General features: G+C 40.3%; 1 protein-coding gene across 2 annotated transcripts in view; it reads left to right on the top strand.

Annotated features, from left to right (window-relative positions):
- LOC117775561 (cGMP-dependent protein kinase 1) overlaps positions 1-16,559 on the top strand; it is an 80,117-nt gene that overhangs the window by 20,479 nt on the left and 43,079 nt on the right. For both annotated transcript variants that reach the window (XM_034608860.1, XM_034608859.1), the window contains exon 3: positions 8,577-8,690. In XM_034608860.1, the coding sequence (XP_034464751.1) occupies positions 8,577-8,690 (114 nt within the window). The remainder of the gene's footprint in view (positions 1-8,576; positions 8,691-16,559) is intronic.

Consider the following 16,559-nt stretch of genomic DNA (forward strand, 5'->3'; position numbering starts at 1 on the left):
AAAATGAAAAAGGGAAAATGTGAGCCCAGATGGAAATAGCAGGAAATCGTCTTCTGTGCACTACAAACAGTTGAGTTGAGCTATTGATTTTTAAGAAGGGGTAAACATTCGCCTGCATTCGCTAACATACAATAGCCGGATGATCTGAAATACCTCTATCAAGAGGAATACATCTTTAGCTAATGTGCCATTTATGTGCAAATGGTGTGTATGCGTGTGTTGCAGCCTAATAATCTCACCTACGCTGAGCAGTGTGTGAAAATACGCTGTCTCTGCTATGTGTCTTATCTCATTTGCCCTGGCTGCCTCCGAGGTGTGCCCTTTGTCACTTTCTCTCACCTCCATTCCCTCACTTTAACATACAAGTGTGCGCTGGTTCAAGTTATCGATTCAAAAAGCACAAATACGAGACTGGAGCTGTGCATATTTCCCCTGTATCACTCCTCACGTTTTAGCGACTTTGACCCCAATCTTGTCACCACCTTTCTCCGCTTGCCCATCACTTTTTTCACCCTACTGTCCCATTCCCTTTGTAACTCTTCACCAATCTGTCCATCTCACCTCAATTCAATTCACTTTCCCTCTTTATTTTTCCTGCCTATCTTACCTTTCAATGTCTTTTCCTACTCGGCAATTAGTAAGAAGACCTTTGTTTTTTTATCCCGCTGAACCGGAGACTAAGAATTGATCTTCATTTTCACTCCACAGAGGCCGATGAATACACCTCTGAGCAAGAATTAATGAGTAATTTGTGAATGATCCCGGAGCCTTTATCCCCTTTGTTGCTTACCCCGCTTTTGAGAGTTCCTCATCTGGCAGTGTCACACACACACACACACTGACAGCAGTGTGTGTGTGTGTGTGTGTGTGTGTGTGTGTGTGTGTGTGTGTGTGTGTGTGTGTGTGTGTGACACATACGAGCAGTGGTGGAGGAGTAAAGAAAGGCAGAATTAGAGGAAAAAGCAGACATGCATCATGAGCTGAATATTATGCAAATATAATTCCTTTCTTTGCTTTGGCATAGTTTTGTATACACACACATTTATGTATAGATAAATTGTATATATATATATCGAGAGAGAGAGAGAGAGAGAGAGGGTTTTTAAAAGGGTTTCATGAGAAAAGGATGATAAATATTTCTTATTTATCGTCCTTGAGAAAAACTACAGAAAAAGGCTTCATGTACAGGGAAATTTGTCTGTTGATCTACCACCTTGGTCCAGGCTGAAACACCTCAATAACTATCGGATTGGACCGGAGTGAATTGGATTAGCATGAAATACAGTACAAATATCCATGGTGCCCAGAGAATGAACCCCTATGTTAGGTCTTTCACCTTAGAACCACAGGCAGCTTTTGAATGGATTGTAATGACATTTTATACGGACATTTGTGTCCTCAGAATACATTTTAGAAATTTAAGGGATCTCTTGACTTTTTAATTTTGTGCCGTCATTGGGTCAGAAATGTAATTTTGTCCAACATATTCCTTGCAAAACGAATGAAATCCTTATCTGCCTGAGCTTTGCATTGTGTTTAGTGCGAATTATTACATATTAACATGCTAAATTAAGATTGTAAGTCAACATTATACCTGCAAAACATGTCAGCATGTTAGCTGCTAACATGACAGTAGATTCTTCGTAGTATAGTGTATGTTTACTTTCATGCATGTAAATACTTTGTGTGTGTTTGTGTAATTACTTGTCTGGGACACTGGCAAGACATTGAATGCAAATGTTCCTGTTGTCTGCGGTAATACTGTGGCTACTGAAATGAGACCATGCTGTGGAAATGAGACAGACTTGTTCAAGTACATAAGACATTATATTAATCTGTATTCTGATGCTGAAGCTGTCTAATCAAGTCTGTTGTGCATAAAACAACAGCTACAGTATGTACACATGGCGTGGACTCTAACTGCTAATTACGACGCAGTGATTTGGTCTGTGAATACGAAGTGATAATTTTCACTGCCCCCTGCTCAGGCAGCATAAATCAGCTTGTCAACATAAGAGCCATAATCGGAGTTTGATGATGACGAGGAGAGCAGCAGAGATGGAAAAATAAAGTTTTAATGAAAACAGAGATAGCCGAGTGGCTCAAGACAAGCGGATCCAACTGACGTGTTTCACCTCACATGTCCTTTTACAACCACTGAATGAAAGAAGCCTTCACTGTGTGGCTGAAAGGTTCTAAAAGAAGACATATGGTACTATGGTAGATTCTTGATGAATCCCTGTCTCCGAGGTAAAATGATGTAAAAGGGATGAAACCATCTGCCCTTCATATCCTGCTAACAACAGAGCACACTGTTTAGTGTCTTTAGGTCTCACAAACCACTTGTAAAAAACTGCAGTGTAATTTTCCACTGTGCCGGTGGCAGGAAGCCCTGCATAATGGTGTCTCAGTGTGAAGTGAAAAAAGATGTGAAGTGCTCTCTTCTCATTCGAGATTATGTTCAGCAGTTCTACCAATGGCATCAGGTGCTATTTCTCGTCTTCCTGCGTTTTTCTCCCCCGCTGTCCCCCTGCTTCTCTTCTCCTCTCTTCATGTCTACCTTCCAACATTTCTCACCCCACTTCTCCCCACACTTTATTTATTTTTCTTTTATTGTTCTTGTAATAAAAATGCCATATGTTTAAGAAGTCTGCCATCAGCTAGTTTGCAATCTGATCTAACCAGCAGTGGTGCATATACAAAACTGTCGGGAAAATGAAAAGGAATGGTGGCAGCAGTGTTTCTAGACAAGAAGGTGGAGTGAGTTCAGCCACAACAGCTGAGAGTTGTGTTATCGTCTGTCAACAGATTTTTGAATAATTCCCATGCAGTTGGAGAAAGTTGTGAGAAGAATTACCTCACATGGCCAAGACGACCAATGGGATTTGTGTTCTGTATCAGGGCTGATTACTTGCACGCTTGAATGTTGAAATATTTCGGTGCAACTTCAATCAGCATTAGTTGATTTCAGCTACTCGGTATGAAGTGCAATCTCCCCCCTTCACCTTCAGCTGGTACGACTCCTGAAGCTGCAAAAGGCTGCACAGCCTGCTCCACAAGTTTGTTGACGGAGAGATGATAACAGCCAACAAGCCTACTTTTTGGGAATGATGCAGACATGCTGCACTGTGGGCTGGGATAGAGGACTCAAACTGTTTTCATGTTTGAAGAGGCCATACAGAGTAACTTGTGCAATAGCTTAAAATACTTTCAGAAGGCCAGAGATCGCTGCCGCCGCCTGTGTACACATCACTGTTCGCTGCAGCAGAAATGAGAGAAGGTCCACATGAGTGTTTTGGCTCAGTATCAGTTTTAATACCCATCCATACATGCCTGAAATAGTATATCACATGACCAGTCACATACATTGGGGCATGTGTGTGCCGGCGTACAAAATGGGAAGCAGCAATGGCAAAAAAGTAAAATGCAGAAGTTAAGTGCACAACAGCTGTTAGCAAAGACAACCCGGTCAGCAACACTTGTAATTAATTATCCATCTTGTGTTCTACACCGGTAGCTCAGGCTAATGCCTGTCCCTTTCTTCTAGAAGGGGGGGTCATGTGATAGGAGCCTGACAAATCAGCAAAGGCAACGTTGTGACGAAAAAGATCCAAAAAGCAAGCGGTTGAGAGCTTACGTCATAGTTTCCAAACAATATCTGTTTCTGACTGTTCAGACTAAAATGCAGTCCTGGAGGAGTGTGGACTGCAGGTGTATACAAAGCAGAGCGGATGTTTTTTAAAACGAAAACATACCTTTTTCTACACTGAAGAAAACAATGCACAAGCTGATACTTGTGGTATTTGAGGTTCCTGTACCACGAGCAGTACACAACTATATCAATTAATACTCTGCTACCTGTGTTGTAAGCTACAACATGCTTCAGCCACATTATGATGGGATTAAGTAAAGGGTGGGATCAGCTGTTTGGTAAAGGTTGTTTGCATGATTGGATGTAGCTGATAGCTGTGACGGCAGAGACGCACCCTGCCGCTGCACATTCAAAACGGAGCTCTAACATTGCCAGGTGGCTGGTGCAGCGGTAACCACCCACTGTCTGAAGATGAATTAAAATTGTATTCCACGACAAACACAGCACATCTTTCAATCAAACTCCACTGCCGACACACACTGTCGTCATCCTGATGTGGGTATTCTTTCAACCCGGCAGTTAATACAAATAGAGATTCCCCTCAACAGCGCCACAGTGCCAGGGTGAACTTGACACAAGTCTCTTACATAATGAGCCACCCAGCCAGATTAAAAGCACAACTGTGTGCGTCAGTCTCTGCCTCTCTTTGTGTTTGTTCTTGCTGCTGGCTTCAGCTCACATCCTTATTTTCTTAAACTCTGGGGTTTATTTTTTCTAACCGGAGAGACGAATAATGTATGACATGTGCTTGAACATGACCATGGAACATGACTGAACATGGTCACAGTTTTGCGATCAGGGGGAATTTATTAAAATTTAGATTAATTTAATAAGGTCTACAATAATTAGCCTCAAGCACAAGAGTTTTGACTGGTTGCCCTGCAAATTTATTTCCACCAAGTGTGACGTAGAGTCCTGCATTCATCTTGAAATCTATTAGTTTTATTTTTCATTCTGCACACATTGTTGATTCGTGTCTCGTTTTTCATAACTGTGCCGCAATGAATATTTTTTTTTTTGCTAGAAGTGTTTGGATTTTTTTACGAGACTCTCATTGTGTTCTTTTCAAAAACAAGGTGACAACACCGCTCAGAGCGGATGTATTATCAAAGGCTACCATTTCAAGCTTTTCTTCTGTCAAACTTCTGAATGAGCTACAATTTGAGATATTGTATCTTTCAAACTCCCTCTTCACAAAAAAATAATAATAAAGAGCAGATGGAATTTTCTCAACCCATTTCAGTCCCTGTTGAATTGATCCCACGCTCGACCATAAGAGCTTTCAGTGTCAGTCATGTTTTCACTCATGGCTTTTCCTCCATTAAATCATCCAAATTGTCACACAGAACGTGACCGTTTTTCTCGCAGTCGTATCATTGCTGACCTGAAGTCTGGCTGAACTATCAACTTGAGCTTATAACACCTTTTGCCGTAATGGCTCCATTCTTTGACCAGTGGGAGCAGGATGAAACATTGTTGTGCTTGATCTAGCATCAGTGTTCCTCTACTGCTCTAATGGATAAGAACAGCATTTGGTAATCTGACCCCATAGCGGTGGCGAAAGAACAAGCGCCGTCATGATGGGATAGTTGGTTGATCCTCTACGGGACTGAAACTCCCCCACATCCTGTTTCTTGTCTCCACTTTGTGCTGCTCGGGAAAAAAAATATCAATGGGAGAGAGGAGGAAGAATTAAACAGTATCCTCTGCCTCACCCCCTAGAAACTCTATTTATTATTTTTAGACACAGTCTATTGACCGCGCTGTGACTCCTCGCTGAAGTTAACAGATGTCCATGTAATAGAGCACCTCTTGTCTCATGTCTGTGAATGCACAGAAAGACTCGCTGCAAAATTGATTTATCTAAAATCTATTCCGGTTTTTCGCAGCCATCAGTTTTCTTCTGAAAGAAAAGTTGATAATTTTGTCTGATATGCTTATGGATACTTGGACACTTTAAATCACTCCTGTTAGAGGTTTAGCGAGGAGCACCCTCGTGTTGCTTTTAATCTGTGAAGTCATCGGCACCATCGTGAAATAAAGTCAGCCCATAAGACAGCAGCTTTTTGATTTGGAATGCAGCCAGAACCACATCTGATCTTGAGCCAGAGGGAAGTCTGCTCCGAGGTCTGTCCTGATGCCCCGCTATGTGGAGCGCACTACTGTGTGCATTCAAATGATCAGCCATTAAACACAGCTAAACCCCCTGGGGTGGAAGAACACATGCTGTAATACATTGACACTAATAGCAGTACACATTATAAATATGATATTTTGGGCATTTTTAATTTCTCTGCTCTTCCTCTTATCACATATCTTAATTTGCCTTGAGACAACACGACATGCTACTGTTGTTAAATGTCTCAGTGAGATGTAAATGTGCTGCACTTGGATATCAGATGGACTGCACAATGAGAGAACGTGTATTTGCCTGTGGTCTTGCTATTTGAATGAGGCTCGAACAGCACTCGCATATGAGAGGCGAATTTACAAGTGAAATTGGAGCTATTGTAATAAAGCGAATGAAAAGCAGGCCTTATTAGACACAAAAACGGGAAATGAGCTAGAGCATGTGTTGGTGTGTGTGTGGATCCATGGTTTCTCAAGAAATAAAGGAAGTTTGTGGAATTCCAATAATTGTATTTCTTAATTTCCTTGTAATTTCCTCACAGCCTGTAGTCAGTGAGTTGTCCCAAGACAAGCACCTTGTGCTGCTATCACAGGAAATTATGAACACTGTTCATAGTCAAGCGAAGCTTTTTGCTACCTGTTGAGTGGTTGTCTTTGTCCTTGCATGAACCCATCTTCCAGACAGTGCTGTTATTAAATCACAGGCTGCCCTTCATTGCACTTAATGAAGTTTTCTGTCCTGCATCCTTTTAAACAGGATAGAAATGATCCCTTTAGACATGGACATATATTTATTTATATCTATACATCACTGCATTTATGTTCTTCGTTTGCACTCCACCACAGAGATTATTCCTCTATTCTTTCGATGGATCAAAGCCCCAACACCCAAACAATGTTTCTTTTGCTTACAATTTTCACACTGAAAAAAAAAAAATGCCATAGGGAAACCATCTTCTAAACTATTCATCTATTCTCTCTCTGACATCCAGCTTCATTAGAAGTTATAAGTTATAAGGGCTCAGGAGGTTTGAGAGGTGATGAGTCACATCATCATCTCACCCCTCACAGTTCACTGATTAGCCTCAATCGATTGTAAATGGCTGCTTTCCAACTTTAAACTTGTAGTAAATTGAGCTAAATAATTACAGTCTTTTTAAACTTTGCGTGGTTGTCACTTTGACATTACAAAAGATAGTCAGATCCTGAAATGTTTTACTGTTGTTGCCATTGAAAACGATGCTCAGTGCATCCTGGGAATAAGACCTGACGTCGACATCTATTTCATGTTTATAAAAAACGACTTATGTTAATTGAAAGAAGCAGAAAATATGAGAAATATGAGAAACTGCAAACAACAATGTTTTCAATCAAACTTATGAAGTTGCTGCCATAATCAAGATGAGCATTGCTGGTATTTTGTACTTTAAACGAACATTTTAATATCTCAAAGGAATATCATCTGAACAACATTGTTTTATGTTTAATTATTTGATCAGATAGTTGGCTTTATATAAAGCATCAAACCCATTACTGCATTTGAAAGAAACATCTCAAAGAGAGATTAAACTGATTTATTGGGCTTAAGTTTTTCAATCAATCTAAGAAACCTCTTATGAATACTAAAGTTTATGATAATGAAAGATGCACAAGCACAGCTTCTTCAAAAATCTAAATGCCACTTTTAGATGCGAGACATTTGATTTGGTTTTCTATTGAAGGGGATGAGAGCAGCGTTACAGGACGGCTCTGACATGAAAAAAAGGCTAAACAGGAATTGTGAAAACAGCAGGGAAGTAGACGAGTAGATGGTGGCACACATAAAGAGGGGGATTTTCTCTGTGTAAAGCTTCCTGCTAGGTGTTAATGGATAATGTGCTGTTTACCACTGTTCAGTGGAAAAAAGATATATATGTGGAGAACAGAATTAGTCCTTTAATGTAGCGAGTTCTTTTTGTCAAAGGGGTTCCTGGCCCTCTCTAACAAGATAACGTGTCAAACAGTTTCCTCTGAGGAAGACTCTTATCGTCCTGCCATATTTCATCACTTGTTTGGAGCCGACTTGAACTATTTTCTTTGGGTTTTTGCCCTCTGTGAATCAGAGTTATGCTACGACTGGAATGCTGAGTTTCCAGGAAAGCAGACCTCCTAGATGAGGCTTGTCTAAACACAGAGGCATCAGGGATACAGATGGGGGGGTTCATGTATTTTTTGGCAAAATCCATTGTTATTGCATAATATTACATTAATGAGGTGTAAATTATTCTTTAATTGTTGCTCTCCATATAACAAAAATGGTATTTAATGCTTTTTCAAGACAGAAATATGTTTATGTTGGGGGACAATCTGGATGTGTGAATCCATACATACATTCTTTAAAATGCCACATGTTTCACATACAGTATGTCGATTTAACAGCCCTTACCTTACGGCATACCATACTGCATCAGTGAGATATGGAGTGTTAAGCTTTAAGTAGAATTTTCTCATGTTTGTACTGCTTATATGCTTTGGTGGGAGGCAAGTGACCCTTGAAAAATCCACATTGCAAAATAATCATTTTTTTTTCTAGCCCAGTGAGTCACGAGCGGTCTGGCTGGGTACCCCCAAAAATGAAGCAGAAGCCCTCAGACACCTCTCATCCACTCCATTTCATCACTGAAACTTTGTGTCCTGCACATTTTCAATAAAAGCAAAAAGTCTTGCACACTTGAGTAATCATGCAAGGAAATAAATGGGCAATTTGAATAGCATTACGACTAATAGTCTACCTCTGTTTCTGTCCATGTTTCAGATGGGAAGGTGGAGGTGACGAAGGAGAGCATGAAGCTCTGCACCATGGGGCCAGGGAAGGTGTTTGGAGAGCTGGCTATTCTCTACAACTGCACCAGGACCGCCACTGTCAAGAGTGAGTCTCCACAGACACCTGGAAAAATGATCCAAAGCGCCGTGTTGAATGTACACATGTTCCCCCAGGTGATAGATAATATCACCTGTTCACACACTCACATAGAAATCTCTCCCCTTGATAAAGAGGATTAGGGGTCTTTCTGCCTCCAAGTTATCAGTCCTGCATTTACACACCAGAAAACCATTGTCACGCTGTCATTATGAAACACAGCCCATCATCAGTCCACGTTTTTACAACACTACATTTAATTGGCTTGCGAGACCCCCGTTGAGCTGAATGTCAAGGTTTACTGCCTCTGCTCTGTCATGTGTCAAAGCTCCAGCAATGAAGGATGCACAGTGGGTGAGTAGGTGGTCAATCTCAGACTGGCAATCTGAATAGTCAGCCCTGCAGTGTAAGGAGACGAGACTGAGAAAGGACAGGACAGATGGTAGACCACGCACACATTCAACGGTTTGTGTGTTATAGGAGTGTGTCAGGATGAAATATGTGTGTTTATGTGAGGCAGGGACTGGGAAATAGCTTAAAAATGTGTTTTTGGGTGGAATATTAAACAGATAAATAGTGAGATGAGATAAGGTCTGGTGACAGAGTGAACACATAAATGCAGTCAAAATTAAAAACACATGAATGTAGGTCAGTTTATGAGTGAGTGCTCCATCTGGCACATACAGTAAGAACCTATCATAATACAGTATGATCACTATTGACCTTTTTTCTCTGTGGTGAAAATCTATGTTTGACCCAGGACATGAATGAATGCATGAAGGGCAGCGGGTCAGCTGGACCTGCAGTGGAGGGTAAGGTGGTGTGAGAGGAGGAAATAGGGTTGAACGTGGTGGCATCAGTTTTGCACCCCCCTTGGTGACCCCTTTCATGTCTCGTGATGCCCTACCACTGACCAGCCAACCTGAAGGAACTCCCAGCTCCTGTTGCTATAGCAACAAGTACCCACGGGGAGATGAGCCAACTCTTTTCGCTCTTCCCCTTTTCCAATGGCGACAGAGTGTCTGTCTTTTTCTTTGTATATTCTTTTGCCTGCCACTTGCCCACCGGCCTGTTACTTTCCGCCAGTCTTTATGTACGTCAGCGCTTTGCTTAGCTGGTGAGCTGGCTCTGCTCAATAAAAACTCTGCATGGAACAAATGATGTAATTGTCTGCATAGGCAGGAGTATGTTTACAGCCTCACGGGGTCACTGGCACTGTCTCCTGTCTCTGTTTTAATGTATGTCTCAACACAACAATGGGCCAGGAAAAGTTTTCCGCCACATTCTAATGGAAATCATGCAACAATGTCAAGTGTGCAAAGTTTCAGCTTTCAAATCGATCAATTTAATTAGATCTGTGTGTAGAACCCTGTAGGAGGGAGTATCATCAGTGTAATTTCAATTTACATTGCATGGTGTCCTAAGTTATACGCATGAGTAATTACATCTTGGCAGAATACAGATGATGAACCAGCTAATGCGGAGTCAGTAGCTCATACCCTATCACTCTGTCCTGTGACTGCAAAGCCAACTCACAACACAATGACATTACTGCTAAGTGTGATAATGAAGAGATTATTGGAGTCTGTCACCTATTTAGAAATCTCACAGAAACAATTACAAGCCATTATGTAAAATGACTCATTAGGAGAAATTGTGTGCAGTTATGTTTTGAACCAATCAAGAACAACTCAAGGCTTTCCGGTGTTTCTTTTGGTTTAAGAGCTGTGGTGCAATGTGTATGCTGTCTTTCTGAGAAAATGGGCATGAACATTTAAAATAGAATTTTCAGTCCCCATGAACAAATATATTTATTGGTAATTAGTGTTGAGTAAAAGTAGTGAATTGTCGAAGTTTAGCATATTTAACATCGAACTGTAATGTGTTAATCACATTTACTTTAAAATAGTGACAAACATTTCCAAAGTACAGTAAAGTTCTAGGTTTTTACTGGGTATTTCCTGTCATTCAGACATCATTTGGTTTCTATTCATGTCAGAACATCATGAAAATCACAAGCTTGAAGCTTAAAACCAACCGGATTTTGATAATTCATTACACTGAGCTTTGTTGCTGCTGGCTTTCCAAGTCTTATAACAAAGAGACAACATGAGCTGTGCAAACAATAAAATCAGACCTATTGTCTACTGTAATAGATGATCTATCACAAGCACAAGTTGTTCGTCACATAGGAAGGAAACCCATCACTGCCGAAAAAAAGAAAAAACACTTGGAAAATTGGGAAATAGAATTAGCAGTATCAGATATATAGTTGAATGTCTCAAATATTAAAATATACAAAATCACAAAAAAATATGTGGATGTATTGCAAGGATTAAACAAGATTGTCAGCTCTACGCAACAATACCAGGACTAGCTGAATTTGTATTAACTGTTGCATTTGAATGTTTGCAAAATCCTATAGGGACCGACAAGGATATATGTTTTCCATCATTCCCCCTCCTTTTCATCCTTTAGGTGATGCATGTGGGAGCACTTGCTTCCACTCTCCCAACAGTAAAGGATCCTTTTAAAGTAAGTTTGACCTAACTTGCGCTTTTCAAGTAGCACTTACTCCCAGGCTGTATAGTGCTCCCACAAGCTCCACCAATCAATATGTTATATTTAGTTTCAGGATACGGACACTTAAGTGTAGAGGTATGGTCTCAACTGGGGTTTGGCTCTGCCAATCTTGACAAATGAGATGGGATTTTTACATTTAAGCCTAAGAGAAAAATGTTGCCCGAGACTGTGTTTACAAAAAAGTCCACTTGCCCTCTAATCCATATCACATCATTTTCACATGAAAACGTTCCGTGAAGCTGCCTGCTGAAGAGAAGAGAGTAAGAAAAGGGGTGGAGTGAGAGACAAACGGGAGAAGTGATAAATACAGGACAACTGTGACAGAAATATGATGGAGTGACCTCAGGGGACAAGTGAGACAAAATTTAAAATTTTTGTCTGCAGACAGAGAGTGGCCTTCTACCAAAATATTCTTTTATGCCATTAAAACATCAGTTTCATGAGGACTTGGTGTTGAAAGCATCAGAGGATGCAATTCAGCACAGCAGTGCGGCATAAACCAGTGCAGCAGTATTTTTATACGTCAAATTGATTGACACGTGCTCAGCATCACTGCACCACATGACAACAGCTGGAAACAACTCATTCAAAAACAGTACTGCTGTTATGGCTTGGTCTATTTCTTGAAAATGCCCACATAAGCTATGGAATCCAAGCATCTAGTTGATTAGCTCAACAATGGGGCTATAAATAATCACTTTCATGATCAATTAAAGGTTCAGTGTGTAAGATTTAGGTGAAAGAGATCTATTGGTAGAAATTGAAGATAAATTAATCCTAATGATGTTTTTGCTAATGTGTTTCATCTAAATTGGACGAATAGTTGTTTTCTTTACCCTAGAATGGGCCCTTTATGTTCAAATACTTTTTATTTACATCTGGAGCGGGTTCTCTCTACGGAGGCCACCATGTTTTTACAGTAGCCCAAACTGGACAAATAAGCACCTTTTGAGTTTTTTTGACAGCTGAAGGCTACCACAGGTTCACTAAATTCTACCCACTGAATCTTTAATTAAATAACTATTTTCTGATTAAAAAAGCAGCAACTATTGACTTTGGAGAAGTTGTAATGAGGCCTTACTTGAGCATTTAATGATTATCAAAGTAGTTGCCAATTAATTAGAATTCAAAAATTCTAAATTGCTTCGCTGTGTTGTAAAAGAAAGTTAAACACTAGTGTCCTTCAAACTGGTTCCATGGTTTTATTGAAACTGACTCATCAGCCGCTCTGACCTTACCTGCTGTAAATATTGATGCTGTTTGAAGTGCTTTAATTGTACACTCGACAAAGAAAATATGCTTTTGATGAAAGAAAATGTCTATATATTACTTTTTTTTTTTGCTTTTCACTTCAATTCATAGTCTTTCTGAAAAACACAAGACCAAAAGATATGAAAAAAGAAAACAATCTTTTTCAAACTACTGTTTCCAGGGTCAGGAATTGTAGACATTATACAAATATAGACCTTTTTTGTTATTAGCTAATTAAATTAAACTTTCTAAAATAAGATTGTATCTGTAACATATGGGATACCAGCACCAGCACGAACACAATTTACAAAATCGTAATGTTCATGCATGGCAAACAAGTATCGGGAATCTTAAATTGTTTTGGACCAATCATCTTTTAGTGGGTGAGGTCACTGCCAGTCACTACTAACGTAATCAGTACGACTGATTATCTGCGTGCTCCATCTTAATGATAGTGGTGGAAAAGGCTGTCTGAGATGTTATTGCTGAAACTCAGCTGTGCTCTCAGTTGGGATCATATCTTATGCAGATGAATGGGTTGGCATTTGCCCAGATACTAATACTTCCTCAAATAATATTATTGTCATAAGTTATTCTCAGATTTATCAGGCTGCACAGAACATTAGGAGGAACATCCAGGTGAGGATGGGGGCAGTGTGCGTTTGAAAGGAAATCTTATTTAGTCATACACATCAAGTATAGTGCCGGGTAATGGCCAGCAGCAACCACACACATTTCTCCTTTTAACTCAGTCTCTCTTACACACACACAGATTTTTGTATAGTGCTCTCAGATTTGACAAGCATTTATTTTCATAATGATCAATGACCAACTTGGCCTTTCTTCTTTTTTCAAACTGGCACGTCCTCCTTTCACGCTCCTGTGCACATTTGAGAATTAGGTTTTGGCTGTTTTAAGGAGCGTGTGTGCAGGTATTGGGAAAAACAAGCATGGCTCAGAAAATGGCAGCATTAAATTGGCTGGAAACTAAGTGACCAGGGATTAAAAACCAAAGAGCTTTTGCCTGAAAAGTGAAAGAGGAGTTGGTTTCCTATCTTTTGGATGATCACCGTTACTGCTGGGCAGAGCTAAATGCTTTATCGTTGTCCAACAGAAGGTCATTCCATAAGTGCACAACTGGACTCAGATTACATGGCATTATGATGATGATACATGTGTGTATTCAACATGAAAATAAACATTAATACAAATTGATGCGCCGCAATAACCAACGATAAACCGTGAACTACCAGCTCAGTTGTGAACCTTCACACGACACAATGCAATCATGACACCATCTGTAAAGCAGTGCGTTCATATTTTGCATGTGCCTGACCATACAGTGACCACTAGCTGCAATTCAACAGCATTGTAAGGAACTAGTGATCTGATACCACTTCAAATAAATAATAATATTTCAGCAAAAACCCTAACCCTAACTGATATAATCACTCATAATGCTATAACTATTTATTATTGGGATAGAATACTTTTTAGTAAAATATTGAACTGGAAGATAAAAAGATATGAGAACCATTTCTCTTTGACCTTTATTAAGGGAGATATGAACTAGTCAAAGTCACACAGTCCCCCTTCAACATTTGTTAGCCCATAGCGCTTTTAATTGCCACCCGAGACATATTAAATTATGGTTCCATTGGTTTCTCATGTGACCAAATCAGCAAACCAAATTTTATTAAGATCGTGACGGTGCGTCCCAAAAGGGTGATGATTTGACACGGAATGACCCAATTGAGAAAACATGAAAACTAACTACCAAGTGAGCATAAATAAATAATTATCTATACAACAATCAGGATTTAAGATGGAAACATCCAGCATCTGCCATTCTAAGTAGTTATAGTAGTAGTAGTTGTATTAGTAGTGGCAGTGCAAAATCAGACCTGAGGAAAGGTACTGAGGAAAAGTAATTAATAGTCTATCTATTCAAAAGCCATTCTAAGAACACATATCGCATGATATGTGGTGTCGATGAAGGGGTATTGTTATTGATCTATCAGGCTAAAGACATCAGGAGCTATGTATGTTCTGTAGTATAGTCCAAATGTTTACACTCTATACTGTGCATCCACTATCCAGCTCAACAGTGAAATTTCCTTTCTCCTAATGATCCCCATTGTGAGACATTTCTGCAGCTGACACTGACTTGAGGTGGCAAAGGAAAATGCAGTCTTAACTGATGTGATGGAAGGTTTACATTTCCATTCACGCCACGACTGAATCTGTACTTTAAGAGTAAGGGTTCTACTTCCATGAGGGTGCATGCTGGGTACTTGCAAGATGCACCACTGACTCATGAATATGGAGCTTTAAACGCCCGACTGGGGGAGTTGAAGACATGTTTACTTCTCCTTGTAGCTATTGTTTTTTTCCACGACATGGGAGTGAATTCAGTCCTACAAGGTTAACACACTGAATGCTCTGAAAAGCCCCTCTAAACCCATATGGACAGCACAGACATCCATGGCTTTGTACTTTCTGACACACACACACACACTGCAGCCTGCGTTCTGACAGGTGCTGTTTTGGAGAAACTGTCTTTCACTTCAGCATGCTCCATAGATGAAACATGACAGCTCGCAGAGGGCTGATGTTGAGCAATGCTAGGGCATCGGTATTCATGCCTGCGCACACACACACACACACACACACAAATTACTAAAAACAGCACTTCATGTCAAAATTAAGCCACAGGAGCAGCAGCAGCATTGTTCTGCAGACTTCTGAGAATGGCCCTTGTAACCAAGCGAGAGCTCAGCTGTATAAAAACGCTTCCTTCCGCCGGGAGTCAGCAAACATTTGTCTTTCTAATCAGACAGAGAGGAAAACGTGCATGCCATTTTGTGTAAATCTGTTAGTGTGAGTGTGTAGTGCGCTACATCTGCTTAGTCTCAGGAATCGCCCTGTCAACGGTGAGTAAATCTTGTTTTGGCAGAAAGAGATAAGTTACAGGTTCAACTCCTTGGAGGAGGAGGCACCATTTTAAACATTATGACTAGTGTGGAAGAGAACGTAGGCTTTTGGGTTTGTGTTTAAATAATAAAACATGTTGCTTATCAGACCGTCAGTGTGCTCCTCTAACATAATTATTCCTCTGAAGGTTATTCTTGTTTCTCTTCATTTGTGCCTCTCAAAGAAATCAAAACTACCTAAAAAACCTCCTTACTTTTAAAATCTTTCCACGTCTGACTAAAAAGATAATGAATTGTGAGATCACCTCCAGCTCTTCATGGACCCAGCAGTGTGATTCCATGACATCAATACTGTATTTATTGCCCATTCTCACACTTGTGTACGACTCTTATCGTTTTTCTTCAGCAGACATCATTTTATGTCTTTATGGATTCGCTGTGATAAACATGAAGTTAATGCTGTCTGTCAGTCCAACATAACAAGAGTCCTTACTTAAGCTGCTTCTGACACTCCGTAATTTCTCCGGAGGAGGTGCATGTGTGAATGCAAATGTCTGAGTGAGACACTCAGGGGATCCCTGCTGGATTCACAGAAAGCTGAGGAAAACAAAACAAATATCTACTTTTGAAAAAGCGGTGCCATACACGTAGAAGACACAGACGAAGATGTCAAGACAGTTTGTGGTGATAAAAGCTGAAAACGCTGTTGGGGTGAAGTAAACATGATCACGCGATCTACGCAGCAGAGTAATTACATCACTTCCTGTCTCTGTCTGCTGCACCCGGCTGCTGCTCTTCTCGCATTCCTCTGAATAACGCGGAGGATTTGATGCTGTTGTGAACGCATCTGTGCAGAGAACCTCCCGCTGTGTTGTGCATGTGTGAAAGGCGAACCGCGGCTAAAGCCAGTAGCCAATTCTCCGGATTTTAGGTTATGTCTGAAAATGGATTTTGTGCGTTTTTGAAAGCCGGTCTGTACTTGAAATATGTCAGTGTCCCTTAAACTCGGCTGCAACTCCAATTTTTGCATGCTAATGTAAGCAATATGTTTAAGTGATTGAGTAATTCGCAACCATTAACAGCAACACGAGCCACATGAGCCACATTTAGT

Source organism: Hippoglossus hippoglossus, chromosome 15 (assembly GCF_009819705.1).
Source record: "Hippoglossus hippoglossus isolate fHipHip1 chromosome 15, fHipHip1.pri, whole genome shotgun sequence".
Taxonomy (NCBI): Eukaryota; Metazoa; Chordata; class Actinopteri; order Pleuronectiformes; family Pleuronectidae; genus Hippoglossus; species Hippoglossus hippoglossus.